We start from the raw sequence: 19578 nt of genomic DNA, 5'->3' as shown, positions 1-19578 counted from the left end.
GACAAATTTACTAGAAAAAAAAAAGACAAAAAAGTTCGACAGCTGCTTAATTTCGTTTGACATTTATCAATTGCAGTTTGACAGCAATCATTTATACTCTAATTTTAATTAGATAACTGTCAAAAGAGGTTTGACAGCTATCAGTTGTAGCTTGACATTTGGCTGTCAAATCGTTTTGACAGTTGTCAGCTGTTATTTGACAGTTTGAGTGTTTAGAGCATCTTTCGTATCATATAGTTGAGAATGCCGCCGTGTTTGAAATAAGTTAAATCAACTTCTGTATCGAAACGAATCTTAACTTGGAATGATTTGCCGTTGTCCATCTGAAAAAAAAAAAGTATTACGCTAACTAATGATGGATTTATGAGACCAAAATCTCCAATTAAAACAAAGATTTGGATGGTCTCAAGAAATAATATTTAGAAAGTGTTTTACTCTGGCTTTATCCTATCTTTATGGAACCAACAGAGTTGGTGCTGCTTGTAAAGCGACTGAAAAAGCTAAAGCTAACAAATACAGAGGTCTAGGCTCTAAATATGAATTTGTCCCATTCGGTGTAGAGACCCTTGGTCCGTGGAGTCCTAGCACTAGAAGGCTTTTTAAGGAAACAGCAAAAAGATTAATCGACATCACAGAAGACCAAAGAGCTGGCAGTAACTCGGACAAAGAATTAGTTTAACCATTAAAAGTGGGAACGCTGCCTGTGTTCGGAACCTTGTCTAAAGGGACATCTTTTAATGACATATTTTAGTTTTTATATTATTTTTAATTTAAATAAAGTAAAATTATTATCACTAGAGAAGAAATGTTATATTTTAGTCAAATAATAAGTAAAAAATTCAACTTTGAATCGAAACTTAGGATGAAATGTTGAAATAAAGTTCTAGTCATCTATATTCCTGGTCAGACTATACTTACAGTGACAGTGGCCATATCTCCAGGTGACAATGTCTCTGGTAATTGTACAGAGTACGTCTCCTTGCCAGTTATACCCAATGACTCTGCGTTGTCCCCCTCCAGGAATTGTAGGGGGATTATACCCATTCCTACTAAATTGGAGCGATGAATACGTTCAAAAGACTCCGCTATCACAGCACGAATGCCCTAAGAAATAAAATATAATATATTTCTAATAGAAATGTACATAAACTAAACAAATATGGCTGCCCAAATTAGTAGACAAAGTAGGATCAGAATAAGACAAATTTTCAGTCAGATTAGTAATTGAGTTGAAATTCTGCATACATTTAATAAATCTGATGACTTTACAATATAATGATGAAATGTCGCTGATCTGATGATGGAACTGGAAGGTGGTCAGAGGAACTTCACAATTAAATACAACCTCCAGTTCGAACTCATTTAAATTGTCTTAACGAGTAGTTTATCTTTTTTTTTGGTTATTTTTTTCTGTAATTGGAACACCGAGAAATTGTCTGATTGTACATTACATGAAAAACCTATTTTTTTTGTAATTTATTAATAAAAACTTAAACAAAAATATAAGTATGTAAACACAATGTAAACCAACGCTTACTTACCAATAAGAATGGTCCCTTAGCGGCCCAATCTCTGCTGGAACCTGAGCCATAATCCTTACCCACAATAGCAATCAAAGGCACTCCTTCTGATGCATACCTATATAAAATGGGGTAAGCAGGAGTAAGAGAAAAATTGAGCTATAAAAAGGGCTACGAATTTTAGTGGTATTTCGAAATATGGGCGACATTTAGTAAAATCAACAAAACGACTCAACACATCTTAATGAAATTCATCACAGATGTAGAACATAGTCTGAAATAAAACGTAATTAAGTTATTGGAACGAAGTTTCTTATCGCGCGTTGTGAAAGGGGGCTAGACGGAAAAAATTCTTACGAAAAGTTGTCACGACACTTTTTGCTATATCACCATGGCAACGACGTGACAATATATAACGAAAATTCATAGAAATAAAATGTACTTCTTGTGAAGACTTAAGTTTTTTATTCATAGAATAAACATTGGTTCCTTCACTAATTAATAGAAAGGAACTTCGTTCCATCCGGGTGTCCCAACACACCTCTCAAGGTTTTTTTTTTTAATTCATTGAGGACAAAGTCGAGGGCAACAGCTAGTGTTTATTTACCTTTCAGCCGCATCAAAGATATCCATGGCGTCTCCGCTGGGCTGATGTGTTGTTGTTGGTCCGGGACGAGATGACAACTTGTTGACGAGACGTATGTTTGCGAATGTACCGCGCGACATCACCGCGTCGTTACCTCGTCTAGAACCGTACGAGTTGAACTCGCGGGGAGATAGCCTAGAAATTATTATTGTTTCAATAGAAAAACTAAATATTTTTTTTAATTTTTAAAAATTGCATATTTTACAGATGATTTGATAGTTGTTTTTGAAATGGTAAGTGGAATGGTGAGGAATGATAAAAGTTTGGGGTTGTAAAAGATGATATAATAAAAGTTGGGGGTCGTAAAAGATGATATAATAAAAGTTGGGGGTCGTAAAAGATGATATAATAAAAGTTGGGGGTCGTAAAAGGTGACGTATAATAAACGTTGGGGGTCGTAAAAGGTGATGAATAATAAAACTTGGGGGTGGTAAAAGGTGATGAATAATAAAGGCTGGGGGTCATAAAAGGTGATGAATAATAAAGGCTGGGGGTTCATAAAAGGTGATGAATAATAAAACTTGGGGGTGGTAAAAGGTGATGAATAATAAAGGCTGGAGGGTCATAAAAGGTGATGAATAATAAAAGTTGGAGGTCGTAAAAAGTGATGATTGATACAAGTTGGGTCCACACCCAATCTTAGGTCTTAACCATTTTTATCATCAAACATCTTTTACCACTAAAAGATGTTTGATGATAAAAATGGTTAAGACAATAAAATGTGGGGGGGTCGTTGACAGTACAAATAAAAACACAGACCCCTTATTAGCAAGATATCTAGCAGCAGGTGAGTTCCTCGCAATGGAGCCGGCTGGTGAGATGTGGTCAGTGGTGACAGAATCTCCCAGAAGAAGTAAACAGCGGGCATTGTTTATACCACGTATTGATGGTAACTCCTGGAATTATGTAGAATAGTGGGATTTCTAGAAGAATTTTAGAATCTACTCTTAGTGTTAATTGCTAATTAAATACTAGACTTTTTAAGTATTCAACAACTATTTAGAGTACTTTAATGGGGAGAAAAACTAACTTTAGTTCGCTATAGATATACAAAATATACACTTAATTTTATATACAAAAAGGTATTTTGTAGACTGTATTCATTACACTCAAAAAAAAAAATTTCAAAAAATATGTGAGTTTTTAAAGATACTTCTTCGTATATTATATAAATTATGAAAATATATATTTTTTTATCCAGCTGCGAATTTATTTCGTCTTCGAAGCTCCATTTTTAAGCTCCAAGTTTAAAACTTTGACATCTGATATCGAACTCTTGGGTCTGTCACCATTTACTTAGAGCTTTAAGTCTTTCTCCCCATTAAAGAAGTTATTATTAATTTAATGTAAAATTACATTAAAATAAAAGATAAAAGGATTATTTTGTTAACAGTGAAACTAAAAAAAAATCTTTTAAAGGGTAATTTTTTTCGTTTTGACAACTGTGACGTCACGATTTGGCTTTTTTATTACCTTCGTCATGGCATCAAAGAAGGGTGGTTTTTTGATATAAGTAGAGTTGATGTCCCAGCCGTAGAGTTTACCGCGGGGTACATCAAGCGCTTGCCACGCGTCAGAACCCAGCTCGATACGCGAGTACACCTGACATGGTGACAGGTGACACCATTACATACATGTCACTTGTCACTACAGACACTTCGAGGTAAAACGTTACAGATGACAAAGAAATTTAGTAATTTCGGATATTTTAAATAATCTTAGGTCCGATGTTTAAATCATCATCAGCTCACTATACACACTGAAGGTCTCAGAGTCTACACTAAGTTAGAGATGACTATGTCATAGTCAACCACAGTCAAGTGCGAGTTGACTTCACACATATCATTGAATTTCTTCTCAGATATTTACATCACGATGTTTTCCTTCATCTTAAGAATGTCAGATAAATGTACATATGTAAATCGAAAAACACATTGGTACACGGGATTCGAACTCAAGATCTGCAGATTGCAAGTCAAGTTGCTTAACTTCTAAACCATCGACGCTGGTCAAATAAACATGACAAATAGATAGAGGTAGAACTTGATGCTAAAATATGTAACTTACCTCTTTAAACATACTGGGTATGACATTTTTGTCCTCAACTTGTTGTATTTCAGCTCGCGTCGGCCAAATGTCGCGTAAGAAAACTGGGCTACCGTCAGCCCTCTTACCTGATAATAGTATTCAAACTAAGATAAATCTATAAATTCATAAAAATAATACATTTAAGAAACCAATCTATAGAATGTAGACGTAAAATTCTTTTATAAATAATAATAGCGACTGTACAGGGACATAAAACTTTCCGTCTATAGTATTTTTGTACACTAGATGACGTTATAACTAAACACCCACAGTAGATGACGATTTAACAAATACAGAGACACACATTAGATGGCGTTATAACAAAAGAAACACTCGCACTAAATGGCGTTATAACTAGGCTTACCATAATTACGAAGAGCCAAACCGAGACGCAGAAGAGAAAGAGGCTCATTTTTATTTTTCTTTTCGCTTAATTTGTTTTTTCATATTTGAAATGCAATCAAAATTATTATGAATTGAAAACGCGGAATTATATTGAAAAAAAACGGCGCGAGGGAACGATTGGTTGGGGTGTCGGTGCTGTTCAAGTTTGACCGGGACGCAGGGACTGGGATCTCAAACCGGGACTATCCCGGTCAAACCGGCACGTATGGTAAGCTTAGTTATAACTAAACAAACATCTACACTTAATGGCGCTATAACTAAGCAAGTCTCACTAGATGGTGTTATAACTAAACGAAAGTATCACTAGATGGCGTTAAAATCAACAAATGGCGTTAAAATCACTGTAGGAGGAAGCACTAGACACTCACTAATATATAGGGTTTTTCAACAAAAACTTGGTTTTCTAAAACAAAATAAAACAAATAGTTTAGATGAAGATGATTCAAATTTTTATTGTATTACGAAGAGAAAAGTTTGGCAATTATGAATGAAAAATGATATCTGGCAAATGTCCACCACGACCACGCTGACAGATGTCGATTCTTTCATCAAAGTTTTTAATCACTTTTTGGCAAAATGGCGGGTCTATTTCGGATCTTGATCACTTCACGGATTTTGAGTTTTAAGGCCGCGATCGATTCGATATAGACCTTAACATAGCCCCACAAAAAATAATCCAGTGGTGTTAAATCACACGATCTGGCTGGCCATTTAACAGCTGAATTTCGTGAAATTATGCGATCGGGAAATTTGATTTGCAATAAATTGCATGCGATTTTCGAACGAAATTGAATTCATTGTAGCAATTGCCAAAGCATCTACTACGAATAGGTCAATAAACTAAATGTCAAAACTGTCATGTTGTTGGTGTGGCCCCAATTGAAAAACAAAGTTCTTGTTGAAAAACACTATAGATTTATTACTCACACCAAACCATATCGCGTTTCGTTGGCGAACAGCGCCATCTAGTTTTGTACTAATCTTTCCTAACAATCACACTAGATGGCGTTATAACTAAACAACAAACAATCAAACTAGATGGCGTTATAACTAAACAACAAACAATCTCACTAGATGGCGTTATAACTAAACAAAAGTCTCACTAGATGGCGTTATAACTAAACAAAAGTCTCACTAGATGGCGTTATAACTAAACAAAAGTCTCACTAGATGGCGTTATAACTAAACAAAAGTCTCACTAGATGGCGTTATAACTAAACAAAAGTCTCACTAGATGGCGTTATAACAAAAGTCTCACTAGATGGCGTTATAACAAAAGTCTCACTAGATGGCGTTATAACTAAACAAAAGTCTCACTAGATGGCGTTATAACTAAACAAAAGTCTCACTAGATGGCGTTATAACTAAACAAAAGTCTCACTAGATGGCGTTATAACTAAACAAAAGTCTCACTAGATGGCGTTATAACTAAACAAAAGTCTCACTAGATGGCGTTATAACTAAACAAAAGTCTCACTAGATGGCGTTATAAGTAAACAAAAGTCTCACTAGATGGCGTTATAACTAAACAAAAGTCTCACTAGATGGCGTTATAACTAAACAAAAGTATCACTAGATGGCGTTATAAGTAAATAACTTACCTAGAGGCTGAGTTTCAAAGTCGATGTCAACAGTGCCGGCGAGCGCGTACGCTATGACAAGTAATGGTGAGGCGAGATAGTTCGCGCGAGTGTTAGGATGTATGCGACCTTCAAAGTTACGATTACCTGATAGTACACCGCAACATACTAACTCATTCTGTAATAAAACACATTGTTAATCTTACTACATATTATAAATGCGAATGTTTATATGTTTGTTTGAAGTTATCTCTGGAAAGGTTCAACAGATCTTGATGTAATTTGTCACAGATGTAGAACATAGTCTGGAAGAATATATAGACTAATAATTAAGTTTTTTTTTATAAGCGCGGACGGTCTCGCGATAGCTAGTTGAAAATAAACTTTAACACTCATGGAAAGATTACGATAATGACAACGCATTCGTGACAATCATCTATATATATAAAAGAAAGTCGTGTTAGTTACACCATTTATAACTCAAGAACGGCTGAATCGATTTGACTGAAAATTGGTGGGCAGGTAGCTTAGAACCAGGAAACGGACATAGGATAATTTTTACCCAGTTTTTTTTTTTTTTATTCCGCGCGGACGGAGTCGCGGGTAAAAGCTAGTAGTTTATATGTCTGCTTGCTTCAGCTACGTTCCCTTCAAATTCCCATCAAAATATATCTAACCGTTCCGGTGATTATCCGGAACATTCGCAAACTTCCGCACACACAGACAGATTTAAAAAAAAAAATTGTCTGTCTTTTTTCGTTACGCAAATTTGTCATGTCCGAAATATTTATTTCTCAATGTAACATGCAGACACTACACTTTTATTATTATTATGTAAAGAATTTAGTTTATTAGGCATTAAAAAGTAGCCTATGTCCTTTCTCAAGCTCTAGACTGTCTATGTACCAAATTTTATTTAAATCAGTTCAGTAGTTTTAGGGTGAAAGCGCGACATACAGACAAACAGAGTAACTTTCAAATTTATAATATTACTACGGAATTAAAAGAAACGTAATAAGTAATCTATGTTCTACATCTGTGACAAATTTCATCAAGATCTGTTGAACCGTTGCGGAGATATCATCAAACATACATCCATCCATCCATTTAAACTTACCTTCTCTATTGTATTGGCAATATTATCATCAATGGGTCCAGAATTACCAATACAAGTCATACATCCATAGCCTACAATGTTGAAACCCAACTTTTCTAAATACGGCACAACACCTGATTCCTAAAATTAATTAATATTAATTAATCGATTAAACTGAGGATCTGGTCAAGGTTGTGGGAGTATCCTGGATACGGGTTGCATAAGACTGATCATTGTGGCTATCTTTGTGGGAGGTTTATGCCCAGCAGTGGGCGTTACTGAATAGATAGAATCAATTAATATATAGATTAACTAATTAATTAATTGACTGATTGATTAATTAAATTAATTAACACAATTTGTTTATTTCATTGAATCAATTCATACAATTGACTAAATTAGTAGTCTTTTTTTCTTTTAAATAAATTCTTTTAACAACAGAAGCGTAGAAAAATATGTAAAATTAAAAATAAAATAAAAACCTGAAACAATTTACACAAACAAAGAAAGTATTAAACAATGAAATCTTTCCACAAAATATAATGTACACTGTCTTTTAAAAACACATATATATTACTGTCTTTGTTTTTTATATCATAAGGCAAACGAGCAAGCGACCACCTGATTCACTGAAATAGCGAAGTGACCTCTGCCCATAGACATCCTCAATTACAAATTCGTTGTCTACCTTTAATTACCGAGGAGGGGACACAGAAAGAGAATATTTCACCTTCCTATGCGTCCCCTCCTCCTACAAATCTCCATTCTTTCCGTTATAAAGAAAAGGATGGGAAGGGAAAGAGGACTAAAATTAGGCCTCCAAGACCACACTCATCAGATGAACGCGGAATTGCTTCCACTTGATGCCTGTTTTTTGTGTTGTCTAAGAAAATGAAAAAGATAGTACTAGAATCAGTGCAATGAAAAATTCTTTATTTCGATGGCTCCTATAAATAAGGGTCAATGTACAAATTGACAACTTTATAGGAGACGCTCTCAAAGTTTCAACCATATAGGAAAATAGGCCGCATAGGTCCTTTTACTTCAGCAAAAAATATCCACCTATCAATGTGTATTATGTTTAGTGTATGTTGCTAAATAAAGAGGTAACTTTTAACATAAAAAAGTAAAAATCATAAATTTGTTACTTTGTCCCTTATACTACATAAGGCCCATCGATTTAATAATGGTCTTCAACACCAATCCCACATACCTTCAGATAATACGTGACCACTCCAGATCCTGGTGAGAGTGAGGTCTTGATATAAGGAAGTACGGTGAGACCGTTCTCGACCGCTTTCTTTGCCAGTAGACCTAAAAGACCAGACATGAAAATAATGACCAGACTGAATGAGTTTAGAGTTATCGAGAAATTGAGGAGTAGAAGGTTAACGTGATATGGACATGTTATGTAGAGGGATGATAATCATATAAACAAAAAAGTAATGAGATTGAATATTGAAGGCTATAAAGGTAGAGGAAGACCAAAGAAAGTATGTATGGATTGTGTGAAAGAGGATATGTGTAAGAAGGTGGTAAATTTAGATATGACGGCTGATAGAGATGTATGGAGGAGTACATACTGTGCCGACCCTCCATAGGGATAAGGGCAGGTTGATGAATTACAGATCCGTTACCTAACATTAATTGACGGAGAAGGAGACGCATAGGAAGAGGATATTTCTCTACGTCCCTCTCTCCGTCAACTTTTCCTAACAAAAAAGGGTGAGAAGGAAAAGAAAAATAAAATGATTCCTCCAGCCCACAATAATCAGATTGTAGTTAGAATGAGTTCTCAATTGAGGTTTGTTGTGAGGTCGTGGTATTGCGAACGATCTGAACAGATATTTTTGTTCTACCACTGTTAAAGATTGAGAATACGAAGTTATTAAATTAAAAAAAAAATAAAATAGTTGTGTCTTCTCGCTGTGCAGTGTCCTCCCCTCAATTCAATTTCCAAGCAGAGGCTTTTAAGCGTGCCAACTGGGCACAGATTGTACCTTCCCCTGTCATCATAGTCGAATGACTTTACCATAGACACGAAATTACAAAAACATATAATAATGTATGTATAAGTATGTCGTAAGAAAATTACAAAGGTTTTAATTTTTCATTTCAAAATTAAAGATCTTTGGGTGAGACCTATGCCTGTAATGGGCGTTAGGCAGCTGATAAAGAATTTGCCTAAGTACGTCATTCTGAACAGAGATGTACGTAAAATACTAACCAGCTCCCAACATCACCGTGGGGTTCGATGTATTTGTGCAAGAGGTGATGGCAGCAATTATAACAGAACCATGGGTGATTGTGTACGTAGCTCCATCACTGTAGGTGAACGAGCCGGACGCTTTCATCTGTTCTGGTGTTAACCCATAACCTTTAAAGCCGACCTGATGATAAAATTATCAAATTATCTTTTTACCGAACTAACTCAAAAGATTTTTTACATTCTATCTTAATATATAATTCTCGTGTCACGGGGTTCGAACTTGAACTCCTCCGAAACGGCTTGACCGATTCTCATGAAATTTTGTGAGCATATTCAGTAGGTCTGAGAATCGGCCAACATCTATTTATCATACACCCCCCCCCCCTTTTTTAACTGCGCGCGGACGGAGTCGCGGGCGACAGCTAGTTATTATATATTATTCAATAAAGTAGTGTTTTCAATAGCACAGTTTGTTTTTTTAATAAAAGCCCATATAAATATGTATGTATAAAGTTGAACGGATGCAGTTGCGTTGCCTACTTTAAATGGATGGAGGATTTACAAAAAGGATGTCCAACCAAATCCACTTTTTTTATTTACTCATTAGAGAACTGTCGCTCGCGAATAAGTCCGCGAGGAATTAAAAAAAACTTAACTATTAGCCTATCTGTTCTTACAGATTATGTTCTACATCTGTGACAAATTTCATCAAGATCTGTTGAGACGTTCCGGAGATATCTTCAAACAAACATCCATCTAAACATTCGCATCTATATCTATCTATATATATAAAAGAAAGTCGTGTTAGTTACACTATTTATAACTCAAGAACGGCTGAATCGATTTGACTGAAAATTGGTGGGCAGGTAGCTTAGAACCAGGAAAAGGACATAGGATAATTTTTACCCCGTTTTCTATTTTTTTTTATTCCGCGCGGACGGAGTCGCGTGTAAAAGCTAGTGTATATATATAAAAGAAAGTCGTGTTAGTTACACTATTTATAACTCAAGAACGGCTGAATCGATTTGACTGAAAATTGGTGGGCAGGTAGCTTAGAACCAGGAAACGGACATAGGATAATTTTTACCCCGTTTTCTATTTTTTTTTATTCCGCGCGGAAGGAGTCGCGGGTAAAAGCTAGTGTATATATATAAAAGAAAGTCGTGTTAGTTACACTATTTATAACTCAAGAACGGCTGAATCGATTTGACTGAAAATTGGTGGGCAGGTAGCTTAGAACCAGGAAACGGACATAGGAACTTTTTTATCTTGTGTGCATTTTTTTTAGGTAAAAGCTAGTTTATAATATTATTAAGATGGTGGATAAGATAAAAGGACTAAAGTTAACTAGACTTCTTTATGTTATCTTGGCAGTTGCATTGTCCTTTAAAATCTCTATCAAACGTATATTTCTAAACAACAAACTGTCCATGACACAATTTTTTCTAGGACATACGGAAGACATCATAAAAAAACCAACTTTAAAATGTACAATGAATATTGAAATATGAACTTTAATGCAATGGAATAAAGATTATTAATTTATTTATTAACTTTGTTAATAATTATGCTGAGTACGCGCTTTTCGAACCTTGCAGAGTACGTAGTTATTGCATTTGAAGACATTTAGTTAGTTTGTTTTCTACGGCTTTGCTTGTTATTTTATTGATTTATATTCCCACAAGGAAATTTATCGATGGATGTATGTATGAAGTTATCCCCGGAACATCTCAACAGATCTTGATGATATTTGTCACAGATGTAGAACATAGTCTGGATAAATACATAGGCTACTTATTCAGTTTTTTTTAACCACGCAAACGGTGTCGTGGGCAACAGCTAGTACATCATAAATTCAAAAACTACTGGTGCGATTACAAAAATTCTTGTATCATTTGAAAGCTACATCACTGAGTAACATAGGCTATATATATTACTAAAGCTAGTGTCTAATATAAGAAAAATATAACAACTTTATTTTCTCGTTTCATTTATATAACACTAGCTTTTACCCGCGACTCAGTCCGCGCGGAATAAAAAATAGAAAACGGGGTAAAAATTATCCTATGTCCGTTTCCTGGTACTAAGCTACCTGCCCACCAATTTTCAGTCAAATCGATTCAGCCGTTCTTGAGTTATAAATGGTGTAACTAACACCACTTTCTTTCATATATAGAGATTTTGAAATATAACAATATTTTTATGTAACAAACAAACAGACTAACAATACTTCTACGTATATTAATAAAGAGTAAACGTAAAAATTGCATACTATGATAAATTCAATATATAAATTAAAAAATCACTTTATATTGTCACATATACAAGTAAATAATAAACAATACAAGGAGTTTGTATTTAACTGGTGTGAGCAAAGCTTGGGTAAGTTTTTTTTCATTGTTTTATTAACTACTAGCTGTCGCCCGCGATTCTGTTCAAGAGGGAGATACCTTCAAACACCAGTCTAAACATTCGAATCGAATTTATTCAAAAATCTAAACATTTAAAAATCAAAAATCTAAAAATTCGAAAGTCGTGTTAGTTACACTATTTATAACTCAAGATCGGTCGAACTGATTTAGCTGAAAATTGATGGGGAGGTAGCTTAGAACTAGGAGACGGACATAGGAACTTTTTTATCTTATGTGCATTTTTTTATTCCGCGCGGACGGAGTCGCGGGTAAAAGCTAGTTCATAATATTAGTAACATTGATCTGTGTTGCTGTGAACGGATGATAATGTTTTGGTGAAAGAGTATGCTAGAGAAGGGAGTGAATTCAGGTTTGACGTCATATAGATAAATATGGAAGATTATGTACTATGCCAACTATATAAGTGAAAAATGCTGGTCGCTGATGTAACTTCTTTGTTTATACCTGAAAAAGAGAGTAATGTCTTCTCGCTTTAATTTTACTAACTAGCTTTTACCCGCGACTCCGTCCGCGCGGAATAAAAAATAGAAAACGGGGTAAAGATTATCCTATGTCCGTTTCCTGGTTCTAAGCTACCTGCCCACCAATTTTCAGTCAAATCGATTCAGCCGTTCTTGAGTTATAAATAGTGTAACTAACACGACTTTCTTTTATATATATAGATATAGATAGATTATAAATGCGAATGTTTAGATGGATATTTGTTTGAACAACTCAACAGATCTTTATGAAATTTGTCACAGATGTAGAACATAGTTTGGAAGAACACATAGGCTACTTATAACGTTTTTTTTTAATTCCGCGCAGACGGAGTCACGGGCTACAGTTAGTGGCTAATAATGTTTCAATGTAAATAGATTTGGAGGAGATAGAAATAAGCTATTAGCGTGCCAAATGAAGTAATCTTTGTCCATTCTCGTTTAGGGACGTAAGTTGTGTTGTTCTTTGAATTAACCAGTATTACCAAATTTAATAATTTGTAATAGTAAGAATTAATTAAAGTAATAATTAGCAAATTAATTCAGATTTATTAATGATTGATTAATTTAATTAAAAAGGAACACGTCATTATTGATCCCAGGTTCGAATCCCGGAATGTATTAATATGTTTTTTCAAGTTTCGATTTACATATGTAGATTTATCTGACGTTGTTATGATGAAGGAAAACATGGTGATGTAAATATCTGAGAAGAAATTCAATGATATGTGTGAAGTCAACCCGCACTTGACTGTGGTTGACTATGACATAGTCATCTCTAACTTAGTGTAGACTCTGAGACCCTCAGTGGTTATAGTGAGCTGATGATGATGATGATGATGATGACGTCATTATTATTAGGTCATACTTTTTATTACATGAATACGTTATTACAAAAATAGTTTTGTTTTTTAATCCGCTTTTTCACCAGACAGACTAGTGGAAATATTATAAACTAACTTTTACCCGCGACTTCGTCCGCGCGGAATTAAAAAAAATGCACACAAGATAAAAAAGTTACTATGTCCGTCTCCTAGTTCTAAGCTATCTCCCCATCAATTTTCAGCTAAATCAGTTCGACCTATCTTGAGATATAAATAGTGTAACTAACACGACTTTCTTTTATATATATAGAATGCAAACGTTTAGATATATGGATGGATGGTTGATTGGATTGGTATGAAATTTGGTATAGACGTACTATGTCGAGAAAAACAAAAAGTATTGTCATAAAATTGATAACGTAAGGATTTTAACCACAGGTATAGATAAAAGGTTGATGCTTTTTTCATTCGTGTCATCGTCACTGTAGGAAACCAGACTATTACAAAATTGTCTACATTCATCATCATGAGTTCACTATACATCCCCATTGAGGGTCTCAGAGTCTACACTAAGTTAGGTATGACTATGTCTTAGTCAACCACAGTCAAGTGCGAGTTGACTTCACACATATCATTGAATTTCTTCTCAGATATTTACATCACGATGTTTTCCTTCATCTTAAGAATGTCAGATAAATGTACATATATAAATCAAAAAACACATTGGTACATGGCGGGATTAGAACCCAGGACCTGCAGATTGCAAGTGCTTAGACAATAAAGTAATAATTATGTTTAATTTAATTATTTCCAATACACGCATATTTGTGTGAACGCGAATTGTTGATATATGTATGTATAATTATTTCAACTCTTTACTTAACTGATGCTTTTTTCTAAGAATATTGGAGTGAGATATACAAAAAAAAAAACAAATAAAAATATAACGTAGTAGCTATTGCTCGAGACCCAGTTCACGCGAATTTAAAAAAAACATAACAAGTAGCCTATATGTTCTTTCAGACTATGTTCTACATCTGTAACAAATTTCATCAAGATCTGTTGAGATATTCCGGAGATATCTTCAAAACAAACATCTAAACATTCGCATCTATATATATAAAAGAAAGTCGTGTTAGTTACACCATTTATAACTCAAGAACGGCTGAATCGATTTGACTGAAAATTGGTGGACAGGTAGCTTAGAACCAGGAAACGAACATAGGATAATTTTTACCCCGTTTTCTATTTTTTATTCCGCGCGGACGGAGTCGCGGGTAAAAGCTAGTTTATAATATTAGTAAGATTTAGTCATACCCTTATGTTTCTAAATTCAAAATTTAAAAGCAACACTAAATAAACAAATTTTACCACAAGTATGACCACATAAACGATAACAGATAGTATAAAAAAAATCAAAGAACACTTTTAAATAGTTTTCCTTTGACTGTCAAATCGTGAGAAATTGTGCGAAAACGTAGACAGTGTTTTCAAATACATTTTAGCTTAAACATACGTCAACTATTTTATACTGTGACTAGATTTTTAACACAGTTATTGAAACATTATTATACTTAGACTTGAGAAGTGAGATCTTTACAAATAAATAATGAAGTACTTATACAGAAAGTATTGTTGTTTTACATATTTATGGTGAAACATATAACCACGTTGACGTCATATATCAATCAGCGGCGGTGAAAGTGTTAAAACACGTGTCTAACTAAACATTGTCTAACAATATTTTTTAAGTAATACAGGTAGTGTCTGTAAGAAATATCTAAAAACAAATGTGATTAGAAAAAGCTAATTTTTTTTAATTTTTTATCTGTCTGTCCGCAATTTCGCATTTCTTCCTCGTAATCTCAGAAACGTGTGTACCGATTTCGACGGGACTTTTACATGAAGCTTGATATAATCGGGAGTAAGATAAATTGTGTAAAGTTTTTTTTTAAATTCCTGGCTGACGAAGTCGCAAGCAACCGCTAGTAGTTGTGTAAACATCTTAAATCTTATTTACAAAACATCAACTTGTTTTGATAATCCTTTTTTCACTTAATGTATTGTTACAATGCAATTGCAGTAAACAAGTTAGAATTAAGTAAACAAATATTTTGTTTATTATAAACTAGCTTTTACCCGCGACTCCGTCCGCGCGGAATAAAAAAAATAGAAAACGGGGTAAAAATTATCCTATGTCCGTTTCCCGGTTCTAAGCTACCTCCCCATTAATTTTCAGCTAAATCAGTTCGACCGATCTTGAGTTATAAATAGTGTAACTAACACCACTTTCTTTTATATATATAAAATACTAGCTTTTACCCGCGACTCCGTCCGCGCGGAAAAAAAATAGAAAACGGGGTAAAAATTATCCTCTGTCCGTTTCCTGGTTCTAAGCTACCTTCCCGTCAATTTTCAGCTAAATCAGTTCGACCTATGTTGAGTTATAAATAGTGTAACTAACACGACTTTCTTTTATATATATAGATTATTAATATTATAAATGCGAATGTTTATATGTATGTTTGTTTGAAGATATCTCCGGAACGTCTCAACAGATGTTGATGAAATTTGTCACACATGTAGAACATAGTCTGGAAAAACACATACACTACTTAATATGTTTTTTAAATTCCGCGCAGACAGAGTCGCGATCGATAGCTAGTTTAATTTATAATAGATTTCATTGCAATTTTTGTACAAAATAACATAATTAATATATTAATGTACTAATTTATTAATCACCTAATTATAACATCTTTTTTTGTATAAATAATTGATGCATTTCGTTATTCCTCACAGTTAATTTTAAGCCATGGAAGAAGTAACAACTAAAATATGGGCAATGTGAAAATTCGCTCTATTTTAAAGTGTTTTAAAAAGTTTTTAGTGGTTCTTTCTATGTGATGTGATGCGTAAGTGTTTTGATGTAAAATAGTGCACTGGGATGTATTGAAAAATAGGAATTCTGATGTAAGTTTTTGTTACACATTTATATATTGATCATTTTATCAGATCAAAATCAAAATCAAGATCAAAATTGATAGATGTCAAATGTAGCCAATTAAATTGACTCAACTATAATAATTTAGAACATCTCATTCATTTCATTACTCTGCGTGTTTTATTTATTCCTTCTATAACAAATTACTCAATATATGCTCTAATCTATCTATATATATAAAAGAAAGTCGTGTTAGTTACAGTATTTATAACTCAAGAACGGCTGAATCGATTTGACTGAAAATTGGTGGGCAGGTAGCTTAGAACCAGGAAACGGACATGAGATAATTTTTACCCCGTTTTTTATTTTTTACTCCGCGCGGACGGAGTCGCGGATAAAAGCTAGTATATTATATTAAAGATACAGTGACACTTGATATATCCCTCACAATATTAAAAAAAAAAGATTGGAGAGTCAATAAAAGTCACTGTAAGCAAAATCCACAATAAACTTATTTTAATTAATTAAGAAATAATAAAAGGAAAAGAAATAAATTGATATATAATAACAATAATAATAATCATAATCGCGAAGAGCCTCGACCACCACCTAGAGAGGCTCTCGCTCGGTAAGTGGGTGAAGGGCCAGGCACAGAAGGCGGTACTCCTGAGCACGGCACGCATTGTGAGGAGGTTTCTGTCTCTGGAGGCCTAACCGCCGGTAGCTTGGGCCCAAGGCTCCGCTGCCGACGTATCCAGATTTTTTATATTTTTTTTAATATTGTTTAAGATTTTATTAAGAAAAATATATAAAATTAAACAAGAAATAAATATGTGGAATAATAATCAAAAAATTTCTTTAATCACCTAATTAATTAATTAATAGATTTCATTACTATTTTTGTACAAATTAATTATAAGGTGATTAATTAATTAATGACATAATTGTTTTAACTTAATATAAATAAGGATGGATTATTTTTTTGGCTACAGTTTGCGATTGACTTTTGAAGAAAGTTTGTCAAGTTTTTTCGAAATAAGTTCTTGGAAAGATTAAATAATTTTACTATCTTTATGTTTTGTGTGTAATGAAGAAAAGTTTTTAATAGAGTAAAATAGTCCCATAGAGTAGTTTAAAAAAAGGTAAAAACGACGAAAACTTATTCTGGAAAATGTTTTTTCTGTTAGAAGTAGTCATCACTTTCTCAGTAGACATGTTGTCATTCTGTCACTGGGTATGTGATAGCTACAACTAGCGGATAATATCATCGAAATCTCTGTCACTTTACTTATTTATTCTGTCGCTTTTGTCACTTCTGTTAGAAGTAGTCGTCACTTTCTCAGTAGACATGTTGTCATTCTGTCACTGGGTATGTGATAGCTACAACTAGCGGATAATATCATCGAAATCTCTGTCACTTTACTTATTTATTCTGTCGCTTTTGTCACTTCTGTTAGAAGTAGTCATCACTTTCTCAGTAGACATGTTGTCATTCTGTCACTGGGTATGTGATAGCTACAACTAGCGGATAATATCATCGAAATCTCTGTCACTTTACTTATTTATTCTGTCGCTTTTGTCACTTCTGTTAGAAGTAGTCATCACTTTCTCAGTAGACATGTTGTCATTCTGTCACTGGGTATGTGATAGCTACAACTAGCGGATAATATCATCGAAATCTCTGTCACTTTACTTATTTATTCTGTCGCTTTTGTCACTTCTGTTAGAAGTAGTCATCACCTTCTCAGTAGACATGTTGTCATTCTGTCACTGGGTATGTGATAGCTACAACTAGCGGATAATATCATCGAAATCTCTGTCACTTTACTTATTTATTCTGTCGCTTTTGTCACTTCTGTTAGAAGTAGTCGTCACTTTCTCAGTAGACATGTTGTCATTCTGTCACTGGGTATGTGATAGCTACAACTAGCGGATAATATCATCGAAATCTCTGTCACTTTACTTATTTATTCTGTCGCTTTTGTCACTTCTGTTAGAAGTAGTCATCACTTTCTCAGTAGACATGTTGTCATTCTGTCACTGGGTATGTGATAGCTACAACTAGCGGATAATATCATCGAAATCTCTGTCACTTTACTTATTTATTCTGTCGCTTTTGTCACTTCTGTTAGAAGTAGTCATCACTTTCTCAGTAGACATGTTGTCATTCTGTCACTGGGTATGTGATAGCTACAACTAGCGGATAATATCATCGAAATCTCTGTCACTTTACTTATTTATTCTGTCGCTTTTGTCACTTCTGTTAGAAGTAGTCGTCACTTTCTCAGTAGACATGTTGTCATTCTGTCACTGGGTATGTGATAGCTACAACTAGCGGATAATATCATCGAAATCTCTGTCACTTTACTTATTTATTCTGTCGCTTTTGTCACTTCTGTTAGAAGTAGTCGTCACTTTCTCAGTAGACATGTTGACATTCTGTCACTGGGTATGTGATAGCTACAACTAGCGGATAATATCATCGAAATCTCTGTCACTTTACTTATTTATTCTGTCGCTTTTGTCACTTCTGTTAGAAGTAGTCGTCACTTTCTCAGTAGACATGTTGTCATTCTGTCACTGGGTATGTGATAGCTACAACTAGCGGATAATATCATCGAAATCTCTGTCACTTTACTTATTTATTCTGTCGCTTTTGTCACTTCTGTTAGAAGTAGTCGTCACTTTCTCAGTAGACATGTTGACATTCTGTCACTGGGTATGTGATAGCTACAACTAGCGGATAATATCATCGAAATCTCTGTCACTTTACTTATTTATTCTGTCGCTTTTGTCACTTCTGTTAGAAGTAGTCGTCACTTTCTCAGTAGACATGTTGACATTCTGTCACTGGGTATGTGATAGCTACAACTAGCGGATAATATCATCGAAATCTCTGTCACTTTACTTATTTATTCTGTCGCTTTTGTCACTTCTGTTAGAAGTAGTCATCACTTTCTCAGTAGACATGTTGACATTCTGTCACTGGGTATGTGATAGCTACAACTGATGGATATTTGTCATCGTGATTTTGAGTTGTGTTTGTGTAAATTATATTTCTGTCAAGTATAGTCGTCACTTTCTCAGTAGACATGTTGACATTCTGTCACTGGGTATGTGATAGCTACAACTGATGGATATTTGTCATCGTGATTTTGAGTTGTGTTTGTGTAAATTATATTTCTGTCAAGTATAGTCGTCACTTTCTCAGTAGACATGTTGACATTCTGTCACTGGGTATGTGATAGCTACAACTAGCGGATAATATCATCGAAATCTCTGTCACTTTACTTATTTATTCTGTCGCTTTTGTCACTTCTGTTAGAAGTAGTCGTCACTTTCTCAGTAGACATGT

General features: G+C 34.3%; 1 protein-coding gene across 2 annotated transcripts in view; it reads right to left on the bottom strand.

Annotated features, from left to right (window-relative positions):
• Nucleotides 1-195: 195 nt before the first annotated feature.
• The window catches only part of LOC106711901 (cytoplasmic aconitate hydratase-like), a 36578-nt gene continuing 17195 nt past the window's right edge, over nt 196-19578 (bottom strand). For both annotated transcript variants that reach the window (XM_045685264.1, XM_045685263.1), the window contains 11 exons: nt 9563-9725; nt 8549-8649; nt 7357-7476; nt 6261-6417; nt 4234-4340; nt 3640-3768; nt 2926-3062; nt 2128-2301; nt 1542-1638; nt 919-1104; nt 196-323 (listed from right to left, as the gene is read on the bottom strand). In XM_045685264.1, coding sequence (XP_045541220.1) covers nt 213-323; nt 919-1104; nt 1542-1638; nt 2128-2301; nt 2926-3062; nt 3640-3768; nt 4234-4340; nt 6261-6417; nt 7357-7476; nt 8549-8649; nt 9563-9725 — 1482 coding nt within the window. In that variant the 3' untranslated portion in view covers nt 196-212. The remainder of the gene's footprint in view (nt 324-918; nt 1105-1541; nt 1639-2127; nt 2302-2925; nt 3063-3639; nt 3769-4233; nt 4341-6260; nt 6418-7356; nt 7477-8548; nt 8650-9562; nt 9726-19578) is intronic.

Source organism: Papilio machaon, chromosome 29, assembly GCF_912999745.1.
Source record: "Papilio machaon chromosome 29, ilPapMach1.1, whole genome shotgun sequence".
Taxonomy (NCBI): domain Eukaryota; kingdom Metazoa; phylum Arthropoda; class Insecta; order Lepidoptera; family Papilionidae; genus Papilio; species Papilio machaon.
This window is presented reverse-complemented; position numbering and strand designations above follow the sequence as displayed.